The sequence below is a fragment of the Pleurodeles waltl genome, chromosome 1_2 (assembly GCF_031143425.1).
Source record: "Pleurodeles waltl isolate 20211129_DDA chromosome 1_2, aPleWal1.hap1.20221129, whole genome shotgun sequence".
Lineage (NCBI taxonomy): Eukaryota > Metazoa > Chordata > Amphibia > Caudata > Salamandridae > Pleurodeles > Pleurodeles waltl.
This window is the reverse complement of record NC_090437.1, coordinates 622,943,698-622,968,910: the sequence shown is the minus strand read 5'-3', so window position 1 is coordinate 622,968,910 and position 25,213 is coordinate 622,943,698. Positions and strand designations below refer to the sequence as shown.

General features: G+C 44.7%; 1 protein-coding gene across 1 annotated transcript in view; it reads left to right on the top strand.

The window, feature by feature from the left end:
* Positions 1–25,213, top strand: part of AFG2A (AFG2 AAA ATPase homolog A) — a 1,603,044-nt gene that overhangs the window by 842,450 nt on the left and 735,381 nt on the right. The window contains exon 14 of the mRNA XM_069242390.1: positions 8,594–8,720. Within this exon, the coding sequence (XP_069098491.1) occupies positions 8,594–8,720 (127 nt within the window). The remainder of the gene's footprint in view (positions 1–8,593; positions 8,721–25,213) is intronic.

Here is a 25,213-nt window from a genome sequence, read left to right as displayed (position 1 = left end):
GTCCAGCTTGCTATAAACACATTTCTCTCTTCCTTCGCGGTGCACTATTAAAATTCTGTTGGGCAACACAAACACCATTAAACAACAAACAGTGCAGTGTGGGGTCAAGGGCCCATTGTTGAGGGCGATTCACCTGTGGCAGTGCCCTCAGCAACGATATGTTTTCCCGGTAGTTGCTCTTCTTGCAGGTTCCCTTAATGTTGGAAGTGGTCACGTTTAGTCCCCTCTTCACTGGAGGACCAAAGTGGGAACTACATAGTTAAATAATTACTGAGGTGGTCTTCTCCAGTTTAGGGTATCAATATGGGGATCTCTTCCCTACTGCCCAGAACAGAAAGTGTAGTTGGTGTTTTAGCAGACACTAACCTCTGATTGGCCCCTGGTTGATGTCTTCAGGTTCGTCTGATCAAACGTTCTCTTGAAAGGTGGAAGAGTTTGAGCACAGGTGATCCTGATCACCCCAGATGAAGCAAGGAGAATCTGGTATGTCTATCTGTTGTACTTTGGATTTGGCCACCTCTTGGTCTCCTGCTCTTGCAGCAGGAAGGACAGGTCATTCACCCCAGTCCACAAACACTGGAACTGCATATGGAGAGAAGCCAAAGAGCTCCTTTGTATTCCTGATGAAATGACAGATATATTGGCTGCTAGGAAACCTGCTATGAAATCCCTCTACAGGGGTCACCGAAGCAAATGTGTTCAATGTGCTAGTCTGAAATTTAAATGCTTTGAAATCTTGCCTTTCCAGTGTCTTTCAATGTGCATTATTCCTTATGCAGATTTGTCTTATGGTGGCTACAGCAAAGGACTATTGGCTGCCCTGTTCCCCTAAATGTATCTACCTGAGTAGCCATTCCTGTTCAGATCGCCACTTATAGGGCATTTTTTGAAATGTTTATTTGAATTGCTTCTACTCACTCCGTTCACTGTTCATCAAGAATGACATCTCCATTTGAAACAATGCACAAGTTTCCGAGGTTAACTTCTCATTTTGAAGACAATATTTTTGGTAGCAATAACTTAAGCTTTGAAGAATTTCAGACCCTCCCAGTTCATCCTCCTTTCACAGTTTTCTACCTGGTTATGTTATTCTTCCATCTTTCCCCATCCTTACCCAAAGTGGTTTCTGACTTTCATAAGGGCCAAGCTGTTGCTCTTCTGCCTTTTTTCCCTCCTCCAACCAAGGAAAAAGGTCAGTTGCCTACACTGGACCCCGCAGACCTGCAGGTTTCTGTTTTCTCAGCCACACTCAGTAGAACAGAGTGGATCATCAGCTCTGTGTGGCTTTTGCAAGAATAAATAAAGGACTAGGCAGTGACCAGACATACCATTTTTTGTTGAGTCACTGTTGTCTTCTAACATTGGAATTTTTATATTATTCATTTTTGGTATAGCACTTTATTATGTACATACAGTTTAGTTTATGTTTTCCTTTATAAGCCATTTATATTCTGTGCACGGTCTATTTGTTCCAAGTTCAAGGGATGTAATAGAGTGGAGTTGCTGGAGGGTGAAGACTGGGACAGGGCGTGCTGTGTAACTGCGTTAAGCTGTGAATGGTGTTTAAATTTTAATAAATCATTCTGAAAATATTCAGTCTCTGACTCTACAATCATCCTTTGTAATTTTGCCCAACATTACTGCCTCACAGCTCCCACAAAGAGTGGCGGGTAGTTTTCCAGGGCTATGTTGCATGACTTCCTTAATCCATCAGTACTACTCATTCCCACATCACAGTAAGCTATTGCTTTGACACTCATTCTGAAGAATCTTTGGGAAGATATATTCATCAGATGAATGATGTGGGATTCCTATTGCTTGACTTGCGAGACATATTATTTGGGATCAAGGACAACAAGTTTCGATGTTTAATTTGCCCACTGGACAATTAGACCCAACCCAGTGCATCACAATTGCTTTGGCTGCCAATTAATAGAGTAGAGCAGCGGTTCCCAATCTGTGCGCCGCGGCACCCTGGTGCGCCAACAAAACTATCCAGGGGCGCCGTGAAGAGATGCACACCAAGCATACAGTTTCAGAACCACTTGGACTGTATAGTAGCTCGCTTGATGCCAGCAGAAATGATTCTGTCCAAGACGCATGGAATTCGAAAGGGACGTGCTTAACACGTGCATTTAGCGTTTAACTAAGGTTAATTACTCTACGTTTACAGGAATCGTGTCGGCCTTATAAACAGGTTACACCATCAGGTTTCTTAAACAACTTAATGTTAAATGCAGTGATTTCTCCACCAGATGACGCTGTGAACAAGATCACAAACAACAGATGCATCAGTGGGTGACAGAAACACAAATGATATGGTTCAAAACAGAAACAAACTGGTTCACTTCAGTGCAAGGTAAATAATTTAGTTTGTACACGGAAATTATAAAGTTTTCACACCCTTGGGAGTGCCCGCCTCTGACGCCTCCTTATCTGAGAAAACTACATTTTCGCAAGAGTTCTAGTGACCGCTAATAGTTCTAATTGTTTCAGTGGAGACTGGGCTGCACATAAGTACAGAGAATTGAGATCATTGGGCGACACATTACTCAAATTTGTGACAAATGTGAACTAACCTTCCTTCCACCAATGCTGCTTTTAGCCTTAGCCTCTGTCACTGGTAGGAAATCAAGATTAGCAGTTTAACCAAGAATTCATTTAATGGTGGGTATGAACGCTATTTCCTAAAAATGTTTAATTTCTGCTTTCATACTTATACCTTCTTAAATATCTGCACAGTTAATTTGCAGACATTTAAATGTTGTTATGTACTAGAGAAAAATAACATCTCACAGCCTTCCTCTAGCACTCCCCACTAGTCCAGCATGATTGTCCCATACATCCTCTCAGTTTGAAGTCAGAGAAAGAAAGGTAAACACTAAGCTCCCTCAGAAGAAAGAGCCTGACATTTGACCTCTGTTTTTGAACGCACAGCAAATGTGATTAGATAAGAACAAAATTGAAAGGCCTGTTTACAGAAATCAAACTCTGGTAGAAGGATAGTAAACAAGCATTTGCACTGCAATGGGTCTCGCATTACGTCGAGTTGGAGCTATTAGTGTTGTAAACTCCTAACCGGACTTTTCCTGCCACATTAAATGAAGAAAAAAAAAGAAATAACGAGCATGATCGCGCTGCGAAATAAAGAGAAAAAGTAGTCCAGAAGCCAAACAGAAAACATGGAGCCTCGTATGTTTCCATTAGTTTACCGGTGCTCTTGAGGGCTAAACACCGGAAAAGGCATGATGTATGCATGCGTTTCACGAATTAAAACAAGCGGATTTTAAAAGGCAAGCCCATGAACCAATGAAAGTGACTGACCTAACATGGGCATGTTTAAAAGCCCCCTAAAGAGAGATTAGAAAAGGGACAAGAGCGCTTTGCGCTCGCCCCTAACCAGGGATGCTTGTGAGAGGGACAAACTTAACCTGGATAGCCTAAAACAAATAAAGACAGCAAATAGAAACCAAGAAGATGTGAGTTACAAACCACGAAGTCCATGGTATGCAATGGACAAGGTGCATTCCCAGGAAAGCTTTCCAAATATCCCTGAGATGTCTTTAGCAAACCTTAAGGCTTCAACCTAAAAACTACTATTACTGGAGAATCAGTGTAAAAAAGGCAACATATAAATAAAACTGCACCTACTGTTCTCTGGCCTTCCAGTGGTGCAAGTTTGTGATTTTCATGAATTCACAAGAGTTTACAGAGGTAGGCTTTGAAACCATATTCCTAGCAAACGTTTGGAACATTTCAGTTCTGTTTTTGCAGGACCAAATATACACACCTGTATGTGTTGTATATGTGAAAACCTGCAGAAAAACTGTAAGTTCATTTGTTTTCATATATTTTTTCTTTTTTCTGTAGTGGGAAAATATAGGCTCCAGTGGAGAAAATATTTTCCTTACACTCCCACCTTAGTTTTTTGGTCCCTTCCTACCCAGTATTTCAACCTTCTCTAGAGTGGGAGTGGGTTAGCTAGGACTTGAATGCAATTAAATATGTACATTTGTGGATTTGCAAAAACTCCCTAGTTAGTCCCTCAAACTCGGCTAGAAAGCCTTGAGAAGATGTGTGCACATGAAAATCTTCATGCATGCAAATCTTTTTATCAGTGACAATCCAACTTTTGCATTTGTAGACCAAGCTTGCACGGGTAAATAGATTTGAGATCTGGGTACACATAATATAATGTAAGGTGGATTTGTAGAATGCTTCTTGCCACCTGTGTGGGTATCCAGACGCTGAGTAGGTGAGTGTAGGCATGTGGTGAGGTTGGGTCTGCATACAGGCAGTCTCAATGATCCTGCAAGACTCATTTATTAGCTAGGTCTTCTCCTTCTTGCGGAATTCAAGAAGTGAGGAGGAAATTCAAGAAGTGAGGAGGAGGCCCCGATGTGTTGGGGGAGGTCAATCCAGGTTTTAGCGGTTTGGTAGGAGAGTGACCAACCTCCATTTTTACTTCTGTGGATGTGGGAGTGTGTGAGAGTGGTGCTGAGCGAAGTTGTCTGGTACGTACCTGGAAATGAAGCTGGTGTTTGAGGTATGTGGGTTCCATGTTGTGCAGCAATTCGAATGCATGTGTGAGAAGTTTGAACTGGCAGTGCTTTTGGATGTGTAGTCAGTGGAGCTCTCTGAGGAGTGGTGTGGGCTCGGCACAGGAGGTCGAGTATGATTCTGGTGACAACGTTTTGGATGGTTTGAAGTCTGTTAAGGAGATGGGTTGGGATGCCAGTGTAGAGTGCTTTGCTGTAGTCCAATCTGCTTGTGATTAGGGCCTGCGTGATGGTACATCTGGTGTCCAGTGGAAGCCACTTGAAGATTTTATGTAACATGCAGAAGATGTGGAAGCATGAGGAGGTGACAGCATTGACCTAGGACTTCATAGAGAGGTTGGAGTCCAGGATGAGGCCTAGGTTTCTAGCACTGTCTGCTGGGGTGGGTGTGGTCCAGGATCAGCGAACCACCAGGTGGAGTACGAAGGTGAGCTCTTATTCCCGAAGAGCAATGCTTCAGTTTTGTCGATGTTGACAATATTTCTACTATATTTACAAGACCTTGCTCAGATCATCTAAGTGCATAACAAAACAAGCATTTGCAATGCAACGGGTCACGCATTTGCTCGAGTTAGAGCTATTAGCGTTGTAAACTCCTAACCGGACTTTTCTTGCCACATAAATTGAAAGAAAAAAAACGAGCGCAATCTCGGTATGTAAAACCCAGTGCGGTCGCACTGAAATTGAAAACCAAAAAAACATGTGTGATCGTGCTGCGTGGAAAATAAAAAGATAAAGTAGTGCAGAAACCAGGCTGAAAACATGGAGCTTTGTATGTTTTTCAGTAGTTAGCCGGTGCGCTCGAGGAGGGCAAAACACCAGAAAAGGCATGACGTATGCATGCCTTTCACTAATGAAATGAAGCTAATTTTAAAAGGCAAGCCCACGAACCAATGAAAGTGACAGGCGTGACATGGGAGCGGTTTAAAGCCCAAGTAGAGATTACAACAGGGATGGAGCGCTTGTGCGCTCGACCCTAAAAAACAGTAATTGATAATTAATCTTGAAGTAATTTTACAACAACTGCACAGTGTGCTTAGGTGGAAGAAGGTGAGATAGAGGTCTCATTGATCCTCAGTGGACAACATCAGTTCTGGAATGCAAATATAATCTGGCCTCATTTATAGTAACATTTCGTAAAATTGAGCTCCTTGTTTTCTCATGCCATTGCACATAATCAAATGGACAAGTGTATTTTTATGCAGAGTGAGTAGATTTTTGAAGCATTCTGTCCCTTGGACAAGTAGAGTCATAAAACTCTTATCCCTGTGCATTCATAATCCTACCACAGACTCCTCGCAGAGTGCCCACACTGGCCTAATGGCGTGAATAATAAATTCCCAAAGGATGTAAATGTGCCAAATGTTCTGTAATTGTTGTTGTTGATGCTGTCTCGGTTCCTGTTAGAAATGGGGTCTCTATTTGGCAGTGGTTTGCATCCTGTCCAAGTAGGGACCCTCACTCTAGTCAGGGTAAGGGAGCCACATAGCTAAGATAACCCCACTCACCCCCTTGGTAGCTTGGCTCACGGAGTCAGGCTTATCTCAGAGGCAATGTGTAAAGTATTTGTACACACACACGCTCAGAGTAACACAGTGAAAACACTACAAAAGGACTCCATACCAGTTTAGAAAGATAGCCAATATTTAGCTGAATAAAACAAGACCAAAACAACAAAAATCATACATACACAAGTAAGGATATCACTTTTTAAAGGTTTAAATAAGTCTTAATCCAGAGGAATCAATGGTTGTATCTTTTTAACACAAAGTACCTGGGATGCATCAAAAACAAAGATTATGAAGCCCGCAGAGGAGGTAAGTCACTGGAAAAACAAAGCGATACGTCTGTTCCTTACTTCACAGGGGAGGTGCTGCGTCTGTTCCTTACTGGTAGGGGAGGCGTCAGTTCTCTTTGCAGGAGAGGTGGTGCGTCAGTTCCTTCCTAGCAGGGGAGGTAATGCGTTGGTCCTCTCCTTGCAGGAGAGGTGATGTGTTGGTTTCCAGTCACGCAGCCTCGGTTCCTTGCTGCGGTGCGAGGTCGATGAGAAAGGGATGTCCAGGGATGTTGCGTGGAAAAAAATCTAGATGCGCTGTGATGATTGAAGTGCGGTGGAGCGGGTGCTGCGTTGGTCCTACAGGCGCTGTGTCTATTCTTCCACCGCGAGACAGGTGCTGCGTCAACTCTACAGCTGCACGACATGTGCAGCATCAATTTTTCTGTTGCAACCCAGGCGTTGCATCGATTTTTAGCTACGTCATGTCATTGGGTGGATTTTTTTTCTCAGGACACCAGTTTCCACTTCCAAGGGCCCAGGGACTGGATTTAGCACAACTTGGCAAGTCAGGTCTGTCAGCAGAAGAGTCCAGGCGCTGGCAGATGAAGTCTTTGATGTCCCTGAGACTTCTAATAGGGGGCGAGCTCAGTCCAGGCCCTTGGAGAACCTTCTGAAGCAGGATATAGAAAGCAAAGTCGAGTCCTTTCACTCCCAGGATAGAAGCAGCAAGAGCTGGCCAGCACAGCAAAGCAACAGGCAGAGGGTCATGCCCTCCTACAGCATCCAGCTCTTCTTCCTGGCAGAACGTGCTCAGTCCAGAAGTGTTCCAAAGTCTTAGAGGTTCAATACTTATACTCATTTCTGCTTTTGAAGTAGGCAGACTTTAAAAGAAAATCTTTGTAGTGCGCAAGACCCTGTCTTTCCTGCCCTGGCCCCAGACATGCACTCCAGGGTGTTGGAGACTGCTTTGTGTAAGGATAGGCACAGCCCTATTCAGGTACAGGTGTCAGCTCCTCCCACCACTCTAAACCAGGAAGACCCATCAGAATTGCAGGGCACACCTTAGCTCCCTTTGTGTGACCGTCTAGAGTGAATTCACAAACAGCCCAACTGTCATCCTGATCCAGAAGTGTATTCCACAGACAGGCAGAGGCACAGAATGGTTAAGCAAGAAAATTACCACTTTCTAAAAGTGGCGTTTTCAAACTTGCAATTATAAAGCCAACTGCACTAAAAAATGTATTTTTAAATTTTGAGTTCAGAGACCCCAGATGCCATATTTCTATCAGTTCCCAATGGAAAACTACACTTGAAAGATATTTAGGGTAATCCCCATGTTAACCTATGGGAGAGATAGGCCTTGCAATAGTGAAAACCGAATTTAGCAGTATTTCACTACCAGGACATGTAAAACACACCAATATGTGTCCTACCTTTTAAATACACTGCACCCTCCCCATGGGACTGCTTTGGGCCTACCTTAATAGTGACTTGCATGCAGTAAAAGAGAAGGTTTGGGCCTGGCAAGTTGGGTGCATTGCAGAGGCCATAGTTGACAAGCTTCTGACTTGATAAGGTTTTTGACCTGGGCATTCAAGTGTGTTGATCCAAAAGAGAAACCAACAATTTTTCAGGAATCGAAAGAATTGGAGGATTTCCATTCAGGATTATGATACATAACAATCATTGCACAGGTAAACTTGAGTTCATATTAGTTAACAACAGAAACTTGGTTGGATGTAATTTAAAAAGATTTGCAGGCCACCACCTTGCCCAATACCAGCTAAAGCAGTGCTATAGGTGCTTGATGTTTTTAATTGGTGATAGTGTGCGTGTGTGGATAAACAGTGTGATGAACTGGACTGGCTCAAGAATAGGCCATCAGACATTAGAACTGGGCCTGATGAACATCTCGACAATCTGGCCACTTGGAAGCCATGCATCAAGAAAGAGAATGCAGGTAAGAACACCCTGCTGCGAAAGGTCCAGTGGAACCTCAGTGCGTTAGTGATTATCTTCTGTTTTTTGCACCCCTCGGCCACTTAGAGAATTGTTAAACACCATTGTGGCAGATTCTATAATATGATTTCTTTGTATTCCTTAAGTTCAATGATTATCGCGGAAGCAGGGATCTTCTTCCAGGTTGTTCCACATCATCTTTTCGTAGAATGAAAGGAAGACTAATGTTTCATATTGGATAAAAGGGATATTGTGGAAAGAAACAGTAAAAAAATAAAACACTTATTTTGTTTAACAGCTCCTCCTCTGCTGGCAATGTAGCCGACCGTGTCCTGGCCCAACTGCTAACGGAAATGGATGGAATCGAACAGTTAAAGGATGTTACTATTTTGGCAGCCACCAACCGCCCAGATATGATAGATAAGGTAAGGTAACCTGCTCCATTTATTGAAAGTAAATGATTTCATCAATCTCCTTTTTGTTCAGAACATGTATTTTTCTCAGTATGCCACTAGTCATACTAAAAAGAAATTTCCTTGAAGAGCCCGCGGACCCGTTGTTATATTTTTATTTTGGAAATACAAGAAAAGAAAATTACTGATGTTGAGCAATTGTTCTCTTGAAGATTCGCATCATTCTGTTAAAATGCCCTATGTTCTATTTTTAATGCGCCGTTTAATTGCTTTCATTAGTTACAATGTTGTATTTTCGTACTATTTACTGTTTTGTATTGCCTACTTACTGGTGTTCAACTTTATTTCGTACATTTAGCAGAAAGAATGGGAGTTGGATGTAACTATTGTATTTCGTCATTTATTCTGTATAATTTTAATTGCTTTGATGAGTGAAACATAAATGGGGCTTAGGTGCAGTTTTTGAGATCTTGAATACTGGCTTCAATATTGTGCAACGTAATCATTTGTGGACGTGTAAGATGTGCAGCCTAAGTCTAAGAGATCATCATCGCTGCCATTTTTGAGAAAAAACGCATGTTGTGATATTGTTAGTGATTTAAACATGTTAACTAAATCATTTTCATACTTTCTGTGACATTTATGGCTCTCTGTCGAGTCTCCCTAGATGTAGTGAATTTGTGAACACCTTGCTCATTCTGCATGGACACTATGGGCTACATGTACAAAGCCTTTTTGAGATTGCAAACGGGCTGATCCGCAGAATCCGAATATCAATCCAAATAGCGATTGGGTAACCTGTTACCCAATTGCAGTTTGGGTTTGCAGTTCAGTATTAGGAAGGGGCGTGTTGAAGGCATCCCTTCCTGATACCAAATCACAGTGGTATGTATGAATGTTTTGCATCCGAAATGCGGTCTCAACACATTCGAAAACATTTGCACTTTACCGCCATCTCAAAGTTGGTAGAAACCCATTCACAAATGGCAAGGGGTCCTCCTGGGGTCCCCTTTGAGAATGTTTGTAAAAACATTTTGTAAGATCAGGCTGCAGTCACAGGCATGGGGTCTGCTGACCCCACCAGGCCACCAGCCCTGTGATTTTAGCAATTCCGAATGGTTTGCAAACCGAGACCAGCCTCATTAATATTCATAAGATAGGCCTACTTGCGACCCACTGGGAATCTCAAAATGCGTCAAAAACGCATTTGTATATTGGTGTTTGCAATGACCAAATAGCTAATCGCTAAGATTCACTCTTTGGTTATCACAAACGATTACCTTCGTACATGTGGCCCTATGTCCCTCTTGCAAGGCCCACGTAAGCTAAAGTGTGCCTAAGTTTAATTGAGCAGAGTGGGAGTAGCCTGTTGGAGCATGTGGACTGATTCATAGAAGTTGGATCTTCTTCTGAAATGGTACGTAGGAGCTAAAATTATTAGACATATTATCTCTGGGTATTCCCCATAGTGTAGAAGCATGATTGTATACTGTAGATTCCCATTTAAGTTTTTGCTTTCATTTGTATGTTTTAATGTAGACCTCATGAGCGCTCTCCACATAATGATCTGATGTGGATAGATGGAAGCCATATTCATCTATTCCCACACCTCCTACCTGTGAGGCATCTCCATACTTCTATCGTGTGCTGACCCTTTCAGCCCAGTGGTGCTTGAAATGTCACTTTGGGTTTTAATTCCATTACTCCTTGTGATTAGGAAAGATCTTCCCTCTTCCTGCTCTGTTTCAGTTGTTCTTGAGTCTACTAATTCCTCTGTCTTTATGTCTGGTGTTTCACTGCCAAAGCCACCACGTGTGAGTCCTTGACTCCTGGGCAGGAGAGGCTCCCCTTCAACAGAGTGAAGGAGGAAGGTTCACTTTGTGCCATGGGTACAGTGTTGACTCTGTTGTTCTCGGGGACCAACAACTTAATATGTGCCGTAAGGCATGCATTCAATTCCATATTTTAGTGCAGCCCAGCTCACTGTAATTAATACGCAATGTAGTGTAGTTTTCCTAGCAAGCTCCCAGGGAGCTTTTTAGCATCCAACAAAAAACCTTAAAGAAATATTAGCATTTGTGATGAGGATGGCGTGCAGGTTGTAAAAAACACATACAAATTGTGCTGTACCATCCAGTAGCCAATGGTCAGGCTTGGTGTCTAGGAGGAGTTGTAACAAACACTGAAATCAATGCAATTGATGGCCACGTCAGACTTAAGTTGAAAGACGACTTTACGTGCAATGTTATTATTTTAAGGAAAACGCCCCATTCTGTTATGGGACCATCTTTTAAATTAATGGGCCCTGTGGTCATTTTGCTTGGTGCCTGAAGAGACAGTATGAAAAGTTAACGAAGAAATCAGAAAGTGAGCAACCAAAATGTCAGGAGAAAATAAGGAATTTTGTGAATTGCACACGAAGAGACAGAAATACGAGCAGTGAGAGGAGCAGGGTTTGGCCATTGGATCAGAAAATGTACAGATGATTGCAAAGGGCTATCAAGAGCCTCTGAAAGTTGACAAGATTTTTCTTAATGCTATGAGAGCAGAAGGATATGGAATCTTGGAAGATGTATGTCGCTGAAAGGGGTATCATTCTGCAAGAACAGTGTCAGATGAGAAGATGACAATGTATTTGTGAACTTGGATAATGAGGACGTTGGAGTGTCTAAAAGGGATTTTGGAGGGAGCGCTGTTGATGACAAAAAGGAAAACACAGGGGATAGTATTCGAAGAAGGAGAGGTTATGCAGAAGATTATGGTAGTAGTTGTGGTTTTAGTGTATGCATGAGTACTTGTAATCATTGTGTTACTTCTATATTTAAGGGTTTTATCATTAGTTAGGGTATTTCATTTAACTAACTAGTTTATTGTGTGGATTGGCTGATTTTTGTGCAAAGGGAAGGCATGTGGTAGATGCTGTTTGGTATGTTGGTGTTCAGGCAGTTCTGTCTGTAATGTTGGTTTGAAAAGGTTGCTGAGATGGAGAGGCGGACTCGCTTGTAATTGTTACACATTTCTATCACCCCTTGCAATGGCGGCTGCTAGGGTGATAAAGTGGTGGGGCAATAATAAATATATTTAAATTAAAACTTACCTGCCACCTCACCACCTGCCACTTTGGTGCTCACAGCTCTTCTCCTGATCACGGGCTTCCAGACTCCCCTGCACCAATCCAGATGCCGCTGTCATACTGGTAATACTACTACTCAGCATAAGAGCAGCATCTGGATTGGGCGTAGCGGGCTGGTTTCGCACTCCAAGAGGGACTGTGAGCCTGTGCCAGTTCTCTCCATGCACCAGCCTGTAGACATCTATGTGCGCGTGAAGGTGTGGACGTTCTAAGACAGCTGACCAAACCGTCATGCTCACTTGGCTGTGCCCACAACTGCAAGTGCCCTCCATGCTTGCCTTGGCCCCACCCCCACTAGGCATTTCCTGTCAGCAGAGACCCAAAACAAGGGCACAAATAAAAGGAAGATTGGCTGCCCCATTTAAACTCTTGAACCCTGCAAGGATCAACCATGCAGGCGTTGCAAGCTGCTGAAGCCCTCAGTTATTTGCCAGGGTAGCCTCCAGTGGAAGTGGTACACCCAAAGATGATAGTTACCCTCCGAGGCAGATCTCCTTTGTTGTTTGGTGAACACTGTTTGTACCAGTATTGTTACAATTTTTATTTCACTAATACATTTTATAGCAGAGTGACTTTAACAGGTCCTGACGAATGCCCACTACACCTCTTCAAGAATAAATTTAAGGCAGATATATGCTGATGCCTACAGCCAGCAATGAGTCTCCTCCCTGCTTCATTTTACTGTTTTTAATCCGTTCCCTATTAGAGACAATAATGTTTGAGGGTCTGAGCAGACGTTAGTTTCCTTTTTATCACTCTTTACTCTGCTCAGCTCACTACAGCTTAGACTCTTATAGGGTAACATCCAAGAGCTTCCCCCTTGCTAGGAGCTGTCGACCACAACTAAACAAAGCCATTGTGGTGTGAGGAGGAACCCTATGATGAAGCATTCCACCCCGGGGGTGAGGGTTCTCGTCCTAAAGAAAGCCTTGTTTCTTTTAGAAACATTGTTCTTCAGTAATTATTCCTATATTGAGCCAGATCCAAGTTGTTAGACCTAGGTATATTCTTGTGAATGTTGTTTTTTTGAGAGTCTGTACCTGATAGTCTCCAAATACTTCTTTGATCTTTTTGTGTTACTTGCCCCATTTAAGTGCCTGTTAACTTGTGGTAGGGTAGCCCTTCCAAGGATCACTGACTAGGAAAAGGCAAGGGAAAGTCTCCAAACGGGCCCTCAGTCTCATCTCATCCACACCCAAAAGTCTGGCCCACTACAAAGGATCCCAAGAATGTGCTGGTGGAGCTCTGCAGTTCATGTCTGCCATCTGGCCAGTCTCCTAGTTTCAATCTTACATACCACTTGAATGAAGCAAATACAAAATAGATCCCAATGTATCTATGGCAATGTGTGTCCATATACATCCTTTATCCACACTGATGAATATACAAACATGGCATCCTTTTCTCACTAGATAGGTGTAGGACCCGGTTGCAGGAGACTGAGAGAACACTTGAAAAATGGAGGGGAGGCTGGTAGGCATCTTTGCGTGAAAGGGTCAGGTAAAGAAGGACTGCCTTGCTACCATAATCATCTAGCTGCCACCACTCTCAATTCTCTACATCCCAGTGAGCTACTGGTAGTCATACTTGGTATGGAGGGTGCATACATTGTGCCTGTCCAGACCATACACCTCATTCTGGTTCTGGATCCAGGTCACAAAGTTAACACACATGATCATTGTGTGTGCTGCAGTGGGTGGGGGGGGGTCAGAAATCTTACTTTGATGAACTAGAGGCATAGGGGCATGCTCTTCTGAGCCATACAGGACGCCTGCTGTACGAATCACGCAACATAATATCTGATAGAGACTTCTAGTTGCAGATTCCTTACCTTAGAATTTTCCCCCAGATGTCAGACTGGATCCGGAGATTTTTTCTTCGAGCAATACCCTTGCACGTCGGTAGGTGGCGTCGGTCGACTCCACAGGCGTCGTAGGCATCATGGTCGCCGTGATGACGTCGGGAGTAGTACATAGACGCCGCCCTCGCGCAGTGACGTCAGTTCTTTTCTTTCCGCGCCACACACTGATCCGAGAGAGAGCTACCCTCGGCAATTTTTTGGGCGAATTCAACCGTTTTGTCGAACCTTTTAGGTGCGACCTTTGGTGCGTCGAGGATGTCCCCGGATCCGCACTGACGCCGGTCACACAGTCGAGACCTTCCCTGGCTCCGGGTCGTTTAGCGACGCTCCCGACTCGGCCGCCGGCGCCATCAGATTCGGTGGGCCCCATTCGCCCGAGGTTGGATTCTGACCCATTTTCCTATGGGTACGAATACGGGGAGGAATTGGAGGGGTCCCTGGACCCTTATGAATACCAGGAAGACCCTACTATGGACTGGGCACAGGACTTGGGCGAAGCCATTGGTCTTGATACTTCTCCAGACACTGGCATGCTGTATCCTCCTACCGTGGCTACGGCGGAGGGAGCTACCTATGGTATGGTGGTTAGTAGGGCGGCTGAGGTCCTTGGCCTTGAGCTACCTACTGTCGAAGTCAGGTCTAACCTCCTGACGGAGGTGCTTCAGGCTGGGGCTTCTACGTCTGAACCCCTTCTCCCATTTAATGAAGCCCTCACTGACGTCCTTTTGGGTACATGGTCCAAACCCAACACAGGGGCTCCTGTGAACAGGACTATCGCTCGCCGCCATCGGCCTGCGCCGAATGACCCGAAGTTCCTGTCCCAACATCCTACGCCTGAGAGTCTTGTTATCCAGGCATCCTATTCTTCAGACGCGTTCCCTTCTGCCCCCCCCCGTGCTATCGTCTCCCAAGCAGTCAAAGATGGGAGAGACGCGGCAAAGTTCACGATCCGTTGTGGGCTGGATACGACCGACTCTCTGGGCAGATCGGTTGCAACGACAGTGGCCTTACGACGCCATGCCTGGTTACGTACTTCTGGCTTCTCGGGGATGTCCAACAGTCACTCATTGACATGCCCTTTGATGGCACCTGTCTCTTCGGAGACAAAGCAGACTCGGCCATGGAGACGTTCAAGAAGTCCCGGGCTGCGGCTCGGTCCCTTGGCCTTTCTGCCGCCACACGCCCCCCACAGTCCGCTTTTCGTCCCTTTCGTGGCCACGGAAGGGGCGCCCTGTCGCGTCCTCAACCCAGCCACCGGGCCATGCACGCTGGACAGCCTATGCGTGGCCGGGGGCACGGAATCCCACGTGGTCGTGGGACAGAAAACCAGAGGTCTTTCCAGTCCACCTCTGCCCCCGCAGCAGCCTCCAAACCTTCCTAGTCCGTCCCCTCACTCCCGCCCAGCAGGTGGCAGAATCCGTCATCACCTGCCCCACTGGGAACATATAACCACGGACGGGTGGGTTTTGAAAATAATTCGGAAGGGCTACTCCCTCCCTTTCGAATCTGCACCACCACACATGCCACCATCCTTCCATCCCCTTTCGGAGGATCATTTGGTGCTTCTCCGCCAGGAAGTCGCAGCTCTGTTGGCCAAGGGAGCTATAGAAAGGTTCCCTGTGCCAGAAGTAGGTTGCGGTTGTTATTCCCACTTCTTTCTGATACCAAAGAAGGACAAAGGTTTGTGCCCTATCCTAGATCTCTGGGACCTGAACTACTTCCTCAAGAAGGAAAAGTTCAAAATGCTCACCCTGGCTCAGGTTCTGTCTGCCTTGGACCCAGGAGACTGGATGGTAGCGTTGGACTTGCAGGGCGCTTATTTTGACATCCCCATCATGCCTGCCCATAGACGTTACCTACGATTCGTTGTAGGTCACGAGCACCTTCAATTTACCGTGCTCCCTTTCGGCCTTACCAGTGCCCCTCGGGTGTTCACAAAAGTGATGGCGGTGGTTGCAGCTCATCTGTGCAGGTTAGGGGTCTCAGTCTTCCCCCTACCTAGACGACTGGCTGTTGAAGGCGCCTTCGCCCCAGACAGTGGTCTCACACCTCCAGACTACCTTGAACCTTCTGCACCAGCTGGGGTTCACTATCAACGTACCGAAGTCACACCTGACTCCCTCTCAGACACTCCCTTTCATCGGGGCAGTTCTGGACATAGTGCAGTTTCAGGCTTATCCTCCCCAAAAGCGAGTCCAAGACATTTAGGCTATGATTCCGATCTTTCAGCCTTGGTCTTGGGTTTCGGTGAGACAGAATCTGAGGCAGCTGGCCCTCATGGCCTCCTGCATCCTGCTAGTAACACATGCCAGGTGGCATATGGGGGCTCTGCAGTGGGACTTGAAGTTCCAGTGGGCGCAGCATCAGGGGAATCTCTCTGACATGGTCCAGATCTCGGAGGGGACTGCGAAAGACCTGCAGTGGTGGCTTTCGAATCCCAATTGGGTCACTGGCAGATCCCTCTCCCTTCCCCACCCACATCTCTCAATAGTGACAGATGCGTCGCTTCTGGGTTGGGGCGGCCACATGGGAGAGGCGGAGATCAGAGATCTCTGGTCTCTGGCGGAGTTGGGACTCCACATAAATTTGCTGGAGCTCCGAGCGATCAGACTTGCGTTAAAAGCATTCCTTCCCTCTCTCACAAGGAAAGTAGTTCACAGACAACACTACTGCCATGTGGTACTCCAACAAACAAGGCGGGGTAGGGTCCTGGACCCTTTGTCAGGAGGCCCTACGCCTCTGGACAGGGCTGGAACATCAGAGCATTACCCTGATGGTTCAACATCTGGCGGGCTCTCTCAGTGCCAGAGCAGACGAACTCAGCCGCCGACGCACTGTTGATCACGAATGGTGTCTCCATCCGGAGGTGGCGCAAGGTCTCTTTCTCAAGTGGGGAGAGCCTTGATTAGATCTGTTTGCCTCCGCAGAGAACGTGCAATGTCAGCTATTTTGCGCATTGGAGTTTCCAAGGCGGCACTCGCTCGGAGACGCTTTTCGTCTCGAGTGGAACTCCAGCCTCATTTACGCCTTCCCGCCTATCCCCCTTCTGCCCAGAGTTCTCAAGAAAATCAAGGGCGACCGGGCCCAAGTTATCTTGGTGGCTCCGGACTGGGTTTGAAGAGTGTGGTATCCAGAGCTATTGAGCATGTCATCGATCCTCCACTCAGACTGCCTCTTCAGGCGGATATTCTGTCTCAGCAGCAGGGGATGGTCCTCCACCCGAACCTGTCCAACCACCGCCTTCATGCGTGGAGATTGAGCGGCAACAGTTGACAGCATTTGCCCTTCCAACTGAAGTCTGCAATGTTATCTTGGCAGCCAGGCATCCATCGACTAAAACTGTATACGCCTGTCGTTGGAATAAATTTGTGGCATGGTGCACCAACATATCTGTTGACCCCCTGTCTGCCCCGCTTTCAGAGGTTCTTCTATTGTTTCTTTCCTTAGCCCACCGGGGCTCTGCATTGGGCACCCTTAAGGGGTATCTGTCTGCCATTTCCGCCTTTCTTAGGCTTCCTGATCAGCCCTCATTCTTTAAATCTCCTCTTGTGAGTAGGTTCTTAAAGGGGCTCACCCACTTATTTCCTCCCACTCCCTTCATCATGCCTCAGTGGGATCTTAATCTTGTGCTTACTTACTTGATGTGTACCCCCTTTGAGCCTATGCATAATTGTCCCTTACGGCTCCCCACATTCAAAACTGTCTTTGTCATCGCCATCACCTCTGCTCGCAGGGTGAGTGAGCTTCAGGCCCTTTCTTCAAAGCTTCCATACTTGTCTGTGCACCCCGACAAAGTGCTGTTACGTGTAAGGGCTTCTTTCCTTCCTAAGGTGGTTACACCGTTTCATGTAGGCCAGTCCATCACTTTGCCTACCTTCTACGCACCCCCACATCCTTCCCATGAGGAGGAGAAACTCCACCGTCTGGACCCAAAAAGAGCGTTGACGTTCTATCTCAATCGTACTTCTGGGTGGACGATCAACTCTTTGTTGGCTATGTTGTGAAGAAAGGGAAGGCGGTGCAGAAACGTACCATCTCTCGATGGGTGCTTCTTTGCATCAAAATGCTTTGGCGAAAAAGCAACCTCCTGACAGCTTGCGGACTCATTCTACCAGGGCCACTGCTGCATCCACTGCGTTAGCACGCGGAGTTCCTGTCCTGGATATCTGTCAGGCAGCTACGTGGGCGTCTCTGCACACGTTTGCTAAGCATTACTGCCTGGACAGTCAGGTCCGTCTGGACGGCTACTTTGGTCGTTCGGTCCTGCAGGACTTTCTAGTATGACCTTAGTTCGCAGCCCACCACCGAGGATGGCATTGCTTGGGTATCTATTCTAAGGTAAGGAATCTGCGACTAGAAGTCTCTCTCAGATGTACAAGATACTTACCTTCGGCAACAAAATATCTGGTCGAGACATATTCTAGTTGCAGATTCCTTACCGCCCACCCATCCTCCCCGCTTGCGAACTGATTTCTAGGGACAAGGATTCCCCCCTTTCAGGTAGGTCCTTAGCTCTGGCGTACCAATATCAGTGTTCTTAGCGGCTCTGCGCTCTGGCGCGGAAAGTCGTTAAAAGAAACTGACGTCACTGCGCGAGGGCGTCCCCTATGTACTACTCCCGACGTCATCACGGCGACCACAACGCCTACGACGCCTGCGGAGTCGACCGACGCCACCTACTGACGCGCAAGGATATTGCTCGAAGAAAAAATCTCCGGATCCAGTCCGACACCTGGGGGAAAATTCTAAGGTAAGGAATCTGCAACTAGAATATGTCTCTACCAGATATTTTGTTACTGAAGGTAAGTAACTTGTACGTTGTGCCTCGACCTGGTTAAAGAAGGAACTGTGTGTTTGATTTGCCAGGTGCCAGTGCTAGGATTGGAATTCTAGTCTCTAGGTTCCTACGTTAGCAGTTCAGCTACTAGGTCACATCTATTAATGGAAGATAAACATGATGCTTACTCCCAAATTCACTAAAGGGAAAAAAGTGACGTGTAGCATAGAAATTATCTATTAGGAATGTAGTTATAGCATGACCTGTAACACAATCCATTCCTCCTTATGTTAAACTTTGATTCATTCCAGTAATATTTTGGTTAATATGAGTTGATTTAAAGTCGAACTCTTCAAAAAGAACAGATGATGGACAGAATGCAGAACAAATCAAACATTCACCACCAGTCACAGATCTGGGTTTAATCCATCACTTTTTTTGCTCGTCATGCCATTCCAGTTTGGACCCACCTATATCAGTCTTGACCCTGCTCCCCATGGGAACAGTCCAGCCTGAACCGCCAAGCCAGGTCTTCCCTGGACCTGAAACAGGTATTCTGGGACTGGTTTCTCAGTATCAACCCTCATCAGCCAGCCTAGCTTGAATCTGGTGGCATAGCGAGAACGGGACCCACGTCTGGGCATACCCTTCCCACTAAGGGCGACAAAAGCGAACAAACCAAATGATGGACGGGATGCAGAACGAATAACACCGACCACAAAGTCTGATAAGAGATGGTTACAACAGAAGAACAAAGTCACACACTGTGCTTTAAGTTGGATTAAAAAAGGGTGGCAGGGCCCTAAGTAATTCGTATATGTGTAACTGCAGCCTATGTTTCACTTATTGATAAATGGGGTTTCACTGGACAATGCATAATCAAAATCAGCAGGGTGTTTTATTTTACAGTTAATATATCTTATTTATATAAGGCCGCAGCTCATTACTGTAGCTGTAAACAGTGCTTATTTTGTAAATGAATAAGTACCAGTGCCCTAAACTGCTCAGAAGTCAACAGCCGGCATGCCACATACCAGGTCTTGAATCTACCTTTTGCCCTTTTAATCTACTACCAGACATTCCTTGCCCCTTTATCACATTCTTACGCAGGCGCTTTTTTTCCTTCTTTGTTTTCCTTCTTCTTTCTCTTTTGTGCGCTTCCCCTCTCCTGTTCTCCGTAAATGTTTGTTGAAGATCAATATGTGCCCGTCCCCAAAAATGAGTGCAGGTGGCTCCCTCCTGGCAACCACCGGGTCAAATTAAGCACTGGTTGTAATTTAACCACTGTATCAGGCTGTTCCCCCTACTGGTGTTTTTGCAAAATGCCTCTCTTTGAAACATGGTAGATACTGCGACTAAATAGCTGGTCTTTTTTACAGACTCTTCCTTAATCCACAATAAAAAGGAGTAACAGACCACAGCAGTATCGCTCTTATGTCAGATTTTAACTTAGGAGGCCCCTTTGCTTTAATACATGAAATATTACTGTGTGTAATAGTCTCTCTTTAACACTAACATTTGGCCTGACATATCCCTGTTTCCCTTTGCGCTGCGGAGAGTGCATGTTTAAGCTTCTGTATTATTGGTTCATGTAGTATTTGTTTACATCATGATGTCTCCTGACTACACCTTCTCCGTGGCTGCTGCCCCACTTCGGGCCTCCATATATGGATGTGTAGTTGTTTCTTGTCTCTACCTATGCCGCAAGGCAGCAAGTGCCAAATAAGGAAGAAAGCTGGCCTTAAGTACCCCACCCACACAGGGCTACTACACCTGTTTCACGTCTTCATCTGGGGTGTACCCAGCATGGCCAGAGTGGGAGGAGATGGTGGAATAGCAGCATTGCCACTACGTGGGGAGGGTCCGAAGGACACCTGGTGGCAGAGGCAGGGCCAGCTGTGTTGAATTTAGTAAAATCTTGTGAATTCTAAAGCACATTGGGCCAGTGAAAATTGTTTAAAACTCCATACATTTAAAGATCTTGTAGACGTTTTCGGAAACCTTCGAAAAAGTGTTTTTTTTTTTTATTGTGTTTGTTTACTTCAGTTCCTTCCTGTAAAGCTTCGAGGTGATCCTTCAAGTAGGGGCTGCAAAAAAGTGGGAGATCCCAAAACAAGTATTCCCCATTCATTTTTCCATAATTAAATTAGACACAGCTACAGACAAAATGGCTACACGGAATTGCATAACATTTGGGACACAGCTAGATCTTGGTACAGAAAGCGTGCTTTTTGTGATTTGGTGTAATTGCGTTCAGCAGTTTTCAAGAAATTACATTTAAAATAATATAAATGTTTCAAGTTGCAGATCCAACAGATCTAGAGTTAAGATCTTATTGGCTGCCACCACATCAACAAAGATGTGATGACAGCCATTTTACGCCTCAGGACTTGGTCTCCTGTCCTTAAAAAAAACATAAAGTGGAAGGGTATGGAGGGATAACCTTCCCCCACCCCCTCAAAAAAAAAAACCTTGTGGCAGGATCCCAGAGTGGATATATATGTTGATATTCTGACCCCTTCATAAAGCCAGTAGGCACACATTCTATGTTTTGATTTTCTGATTCTTTGACAAAGCCAGTAGGTCTTCCTAACTTGAAATGACATCCTTTATATTTAGAATTACATAATCATCCGTATGTGCCTTTGCAGGTTTGGGTGCCTGGCCTTGCACCCAACCCCCGCTCTACACAGGGGTTGGATGCAGGAACTGGCCTGCATGCGGTTTGGGCACCAAGCCCTGTGCCCAAATCCCTGAACCACATGGAGGATAGGTGCAGGGCCTGTCTGCAAGTCAGGCCTTGTGGTCAACCCTGTGCATGATCAAAGACCATGTGGGCCGGATAATAGGGGCTGGCTGCCCGCTGGGGGTTGGCTACAGAGCCTGGCTGCCAGCAAGACCCTGTGACCAACCCACACCAAGGACGGCCAAAGGCTGTGCGCAGCATGGCTATAGCGTTACAACTTGTAATAAAATATTACTTTGCATTAAAAAATCCTAGGACTTAACAGAATAAAAAGGTTAAAGAGATGTTATAGTTAGGTATGGTAATAATATCTCACTTTGCATCTTTAAAAACCTTAGAAATTCACTGGGTTATAGTTGGATGAAAATGACAGTTAAAACATACCCTTTCAAACAAGCAAAACAAATTAAATTCACCTGATATAGTTAGCTGAAGTAATTATAACTTGTGACTTAAAGCAGTGATTCTTAACCTGTGGTCCAGGGACCCTTGGGTGTCCACGAATTCGACTCGGGGATTCTACCTTGCCTAGAAAATAAATTAATATTAGCAGATTAATAAAATGTATTACTTTAAAGAAGCAAAATTTAAAATGTTAAAAATGTTCGGTAAATGGGAAAGAATCGCAAATTGACAAACTTCGCCTCCAAGTACCGTCACTGTCAGTCCATAGGCAAATCACTATGGATGAACTGATCAGGGATACTTGTCTGTGCTGTTCTGCTTCTTCCCCTTAACCTTTACATGATAAGGAAAGTAAGGCAAGGTGTCATGACTGTCATTCTAGTGGCACCAACCTGGGCAAAATAACCATGGTACTCAGTGCTCCTACAGATGTCTGTCAATCACCAAGAGATGCTTCTAATCAGGCTGTTCCTTCTCACTCAGCATCTCAGCCTGCTCTGACATCCAGATCCTAGACAGCTGAACATAGTGACCTGGCATCTGTGTTCTTAGAGTTTATGTAACTAATGAGCTAGTACAAAGCAGGCCTTGCTTCTCTTGTATAAAGCAGAGCTTGCGTGTACTTAACTGCAATTGTAGCGTATACTACAAAATAGACAACATTCATATCTAATTGGGGTTCCAGTCATTAAAGCCTTTAGGTAGGATTTTTAAGAGTACTACCTCCAAAGACGTCACCTATCACCTGTGTGGATCTCGAACATGGTCCTTTCACAAATTCATGGACCCTCCCTTTGAGCCATTACACTTGTGTGACCTACAGTTCTTGTCTTGAAAGATGGCTTTAGTAATCACAATCATTTCCCTCAGACGAGTTAGCTAGCTTCAGGACCTTTTAGTATATGAAACATTCATTCATGTTTGTAAACATTGGGTAGTTCTTCATACCAAACCCAAGCCCACAGTTGTTTCACCTTTCCATATGAACCAGACCATTGAGCTGCCCACTTCTTTCCACAGCCAGAGACAGTTGCAGAAAGAGCCTTCCCCACCCTGGTTGTAAAAATGGGTGTTTATGCATTATGTTAAAATAATTAAGCCTTTTAGGACGTCTAAACTTTTTGTAGCCTTCACCCAAACACACAAGGGTTCAGTTTATCATAACCTCGCTTACGGTAATACACTCAACTCTGTGCTATTGAAACTAGCAACATATGGTTAGGTGACACTTTTTAAGCATCTTAGGTTGTATTTTAATTCAGCAATCTTGGGTCATATTTTAACAGATTCAAATACTAAATGGGCTTGGAGAACGTTCACTTAATGCAGAACATGTTGAGCTTGTAAGTATAAAAATATATAAATACATAGCAGCAGTATAAAAATACAAAAAAAGCCATGCAATAGCTACAGGTGAAGCAGCATTGTACCAATGTTTACAGTAGACAAATGCACAATATAAACATTTAATTCATGTAATACACAGAAATATTATCTCACCAACCTATATTTAAGGCTTTTGAATACTGCCTGTTGGTAAAGTGATGTGGGCAGCTTGGTCCATAATTTAAACCCAGCAATATTTAACTGTTTGTTACCTAGTTTCTGCAAGGAATTTTCTGTAAACTATTGAGGTAAATCATGCCTTATACGCACATTAATCCAGAATCATTGGTCAAATTCCAGAAGGATGTAAGTATCACTTTATAGCTGGTGTGGGTTTGATTTGAACCATTATATACAAATCAACAAGCCGAGAACTCAAACTTCCTACTTTTCAGGAAAAGCAAGCTCAAATAAAGAAATTTATCATAACTTCATCAGTATCCAATACACTTTAATGCTTCAGGGGCTTGAACCTTTAAATGCCAGAAGAGGGGCATATCTGATGAGATTGACGGGGAGCTCAGGTATGCCTGCACACAACCTTGGTCTCTGGAACATATTATCCTCAATGCTGGGAGAAATGCATGATGCCTATTTATATCCAAGTTGGCATACATATCAGATCTGCTGGGTGGGGAAGGGAGCCATGCTGGAGTGTCTGTTTGGTGAATCTTGTTTTTGTCTTCTTCTATATTGCACACATTTCTGAAATTAGACATTTTGTAATATCGAAATTAATAAAGAAATTTGAGGGAAAATCATATAAATGTCGATCTGAAGCAGAATGCAGGTAATAGATATTCTGTGATAAAGGTCAGCTGTTTGGGGCCAAGTGCCTCAGACTCCTCAAGCTTAGCCCAAACAATTCAGAAATATTTGAAGTAGCAGTTGGGTATTAGTTTTTTTGAACAAGTACATATGGGGCACAAGTCCAGAGTTATTCTTTGAACAATGTAAGCCAAAGACTATGCTCTCATAGTGCAGATATGAGCTGCAATGCCCAGGAGACTGACCTAACGTTCATGCCCCAAACCTAGCCCCTTCATAGCCAATGTTTTGGGTGTTAAATGGTCTCAGCTTTTAGGGCCATCAACCTTAAAATGCCTATGGGAAGGGGTTTGTATGTGATCACCATATAGCAGTGGTTCCCAATCTTTTGATTTCTGTGGACCCCCACTTTAACATTAATGGAACCCAGGGACCCCCACTGAATCATCATGGGAATCCGGGGACCTCCGCCTGAGTCTGGAAGCGTGGGGCCTAATTTGTCAATATTTGTTAATATTTTTTAATTTTCTAGGCTCTCGCGGACCCCCTGAGAAGGCTTCGCGGACCCCCAGGGGTCCCCGGACCACAGGTTGGGAACCACTGCCATATAGTAAGGGTCAGCAGGATGGGACGCATCGGTGTCCAGGAATAAGGAAGGATAACCGAGGCAATACAAATGCCTTTAAACTAATAGGTTGTAGCTTGACCTTTCCTCAAGATCCCTACGGACCACAATATCAATATCAGAGATTTTAGATGAATGAGTGTAGGAGGCTGGACTGGCTTGTAGTGAGTACCAAGGGGTACTTGCACCTTGCACCAGGCCCAGTTATCCCTTATTAGTGTATAGGGTGTCTAGCAGCTTAGGCTGATAGATAATGGTAGCTTAGCAGAGCAGCTTAGGCTGAACTAGGAGACTTGTGAAGCTACTACAGTACCACTTAGTGTCATATGCACAATATCATAAGAAAACACAATACACAGTTATACTAAAAATAAAGGTACTTTATTTTTATGACAATATGCCAAAGTATCTTAGAGTGTACCCTCAGTGAGAGGATAGGAAATATACACAAGCTATATATACACAATAGCAAAAATATGCAGTATAGTCTTAGAAAACAGTGCAAACAATGTATAGTTACAATAGGATGCAATGGGGACACATAGGGATAGGGGCAACACAAACCATATACTCCAAAAGTGGAATGCGAACCACGAATGGACCCCAAACCTATGTGACCTTGTAGAGGGTCGCTGGGACTATTAGAAAATAGTGAGAGTTAGAAAAATAACCCTCCCCACGACCCTGAAAAGTGAGTGCAAAGTGCACTAATGTTCCCCTAAGGACAAAGAAGTCGTGTTAGAGGAATAATGCAGGAAAGACACAAACCAACAATGCAACAACGGTGGATTTCCAATCTAGGGT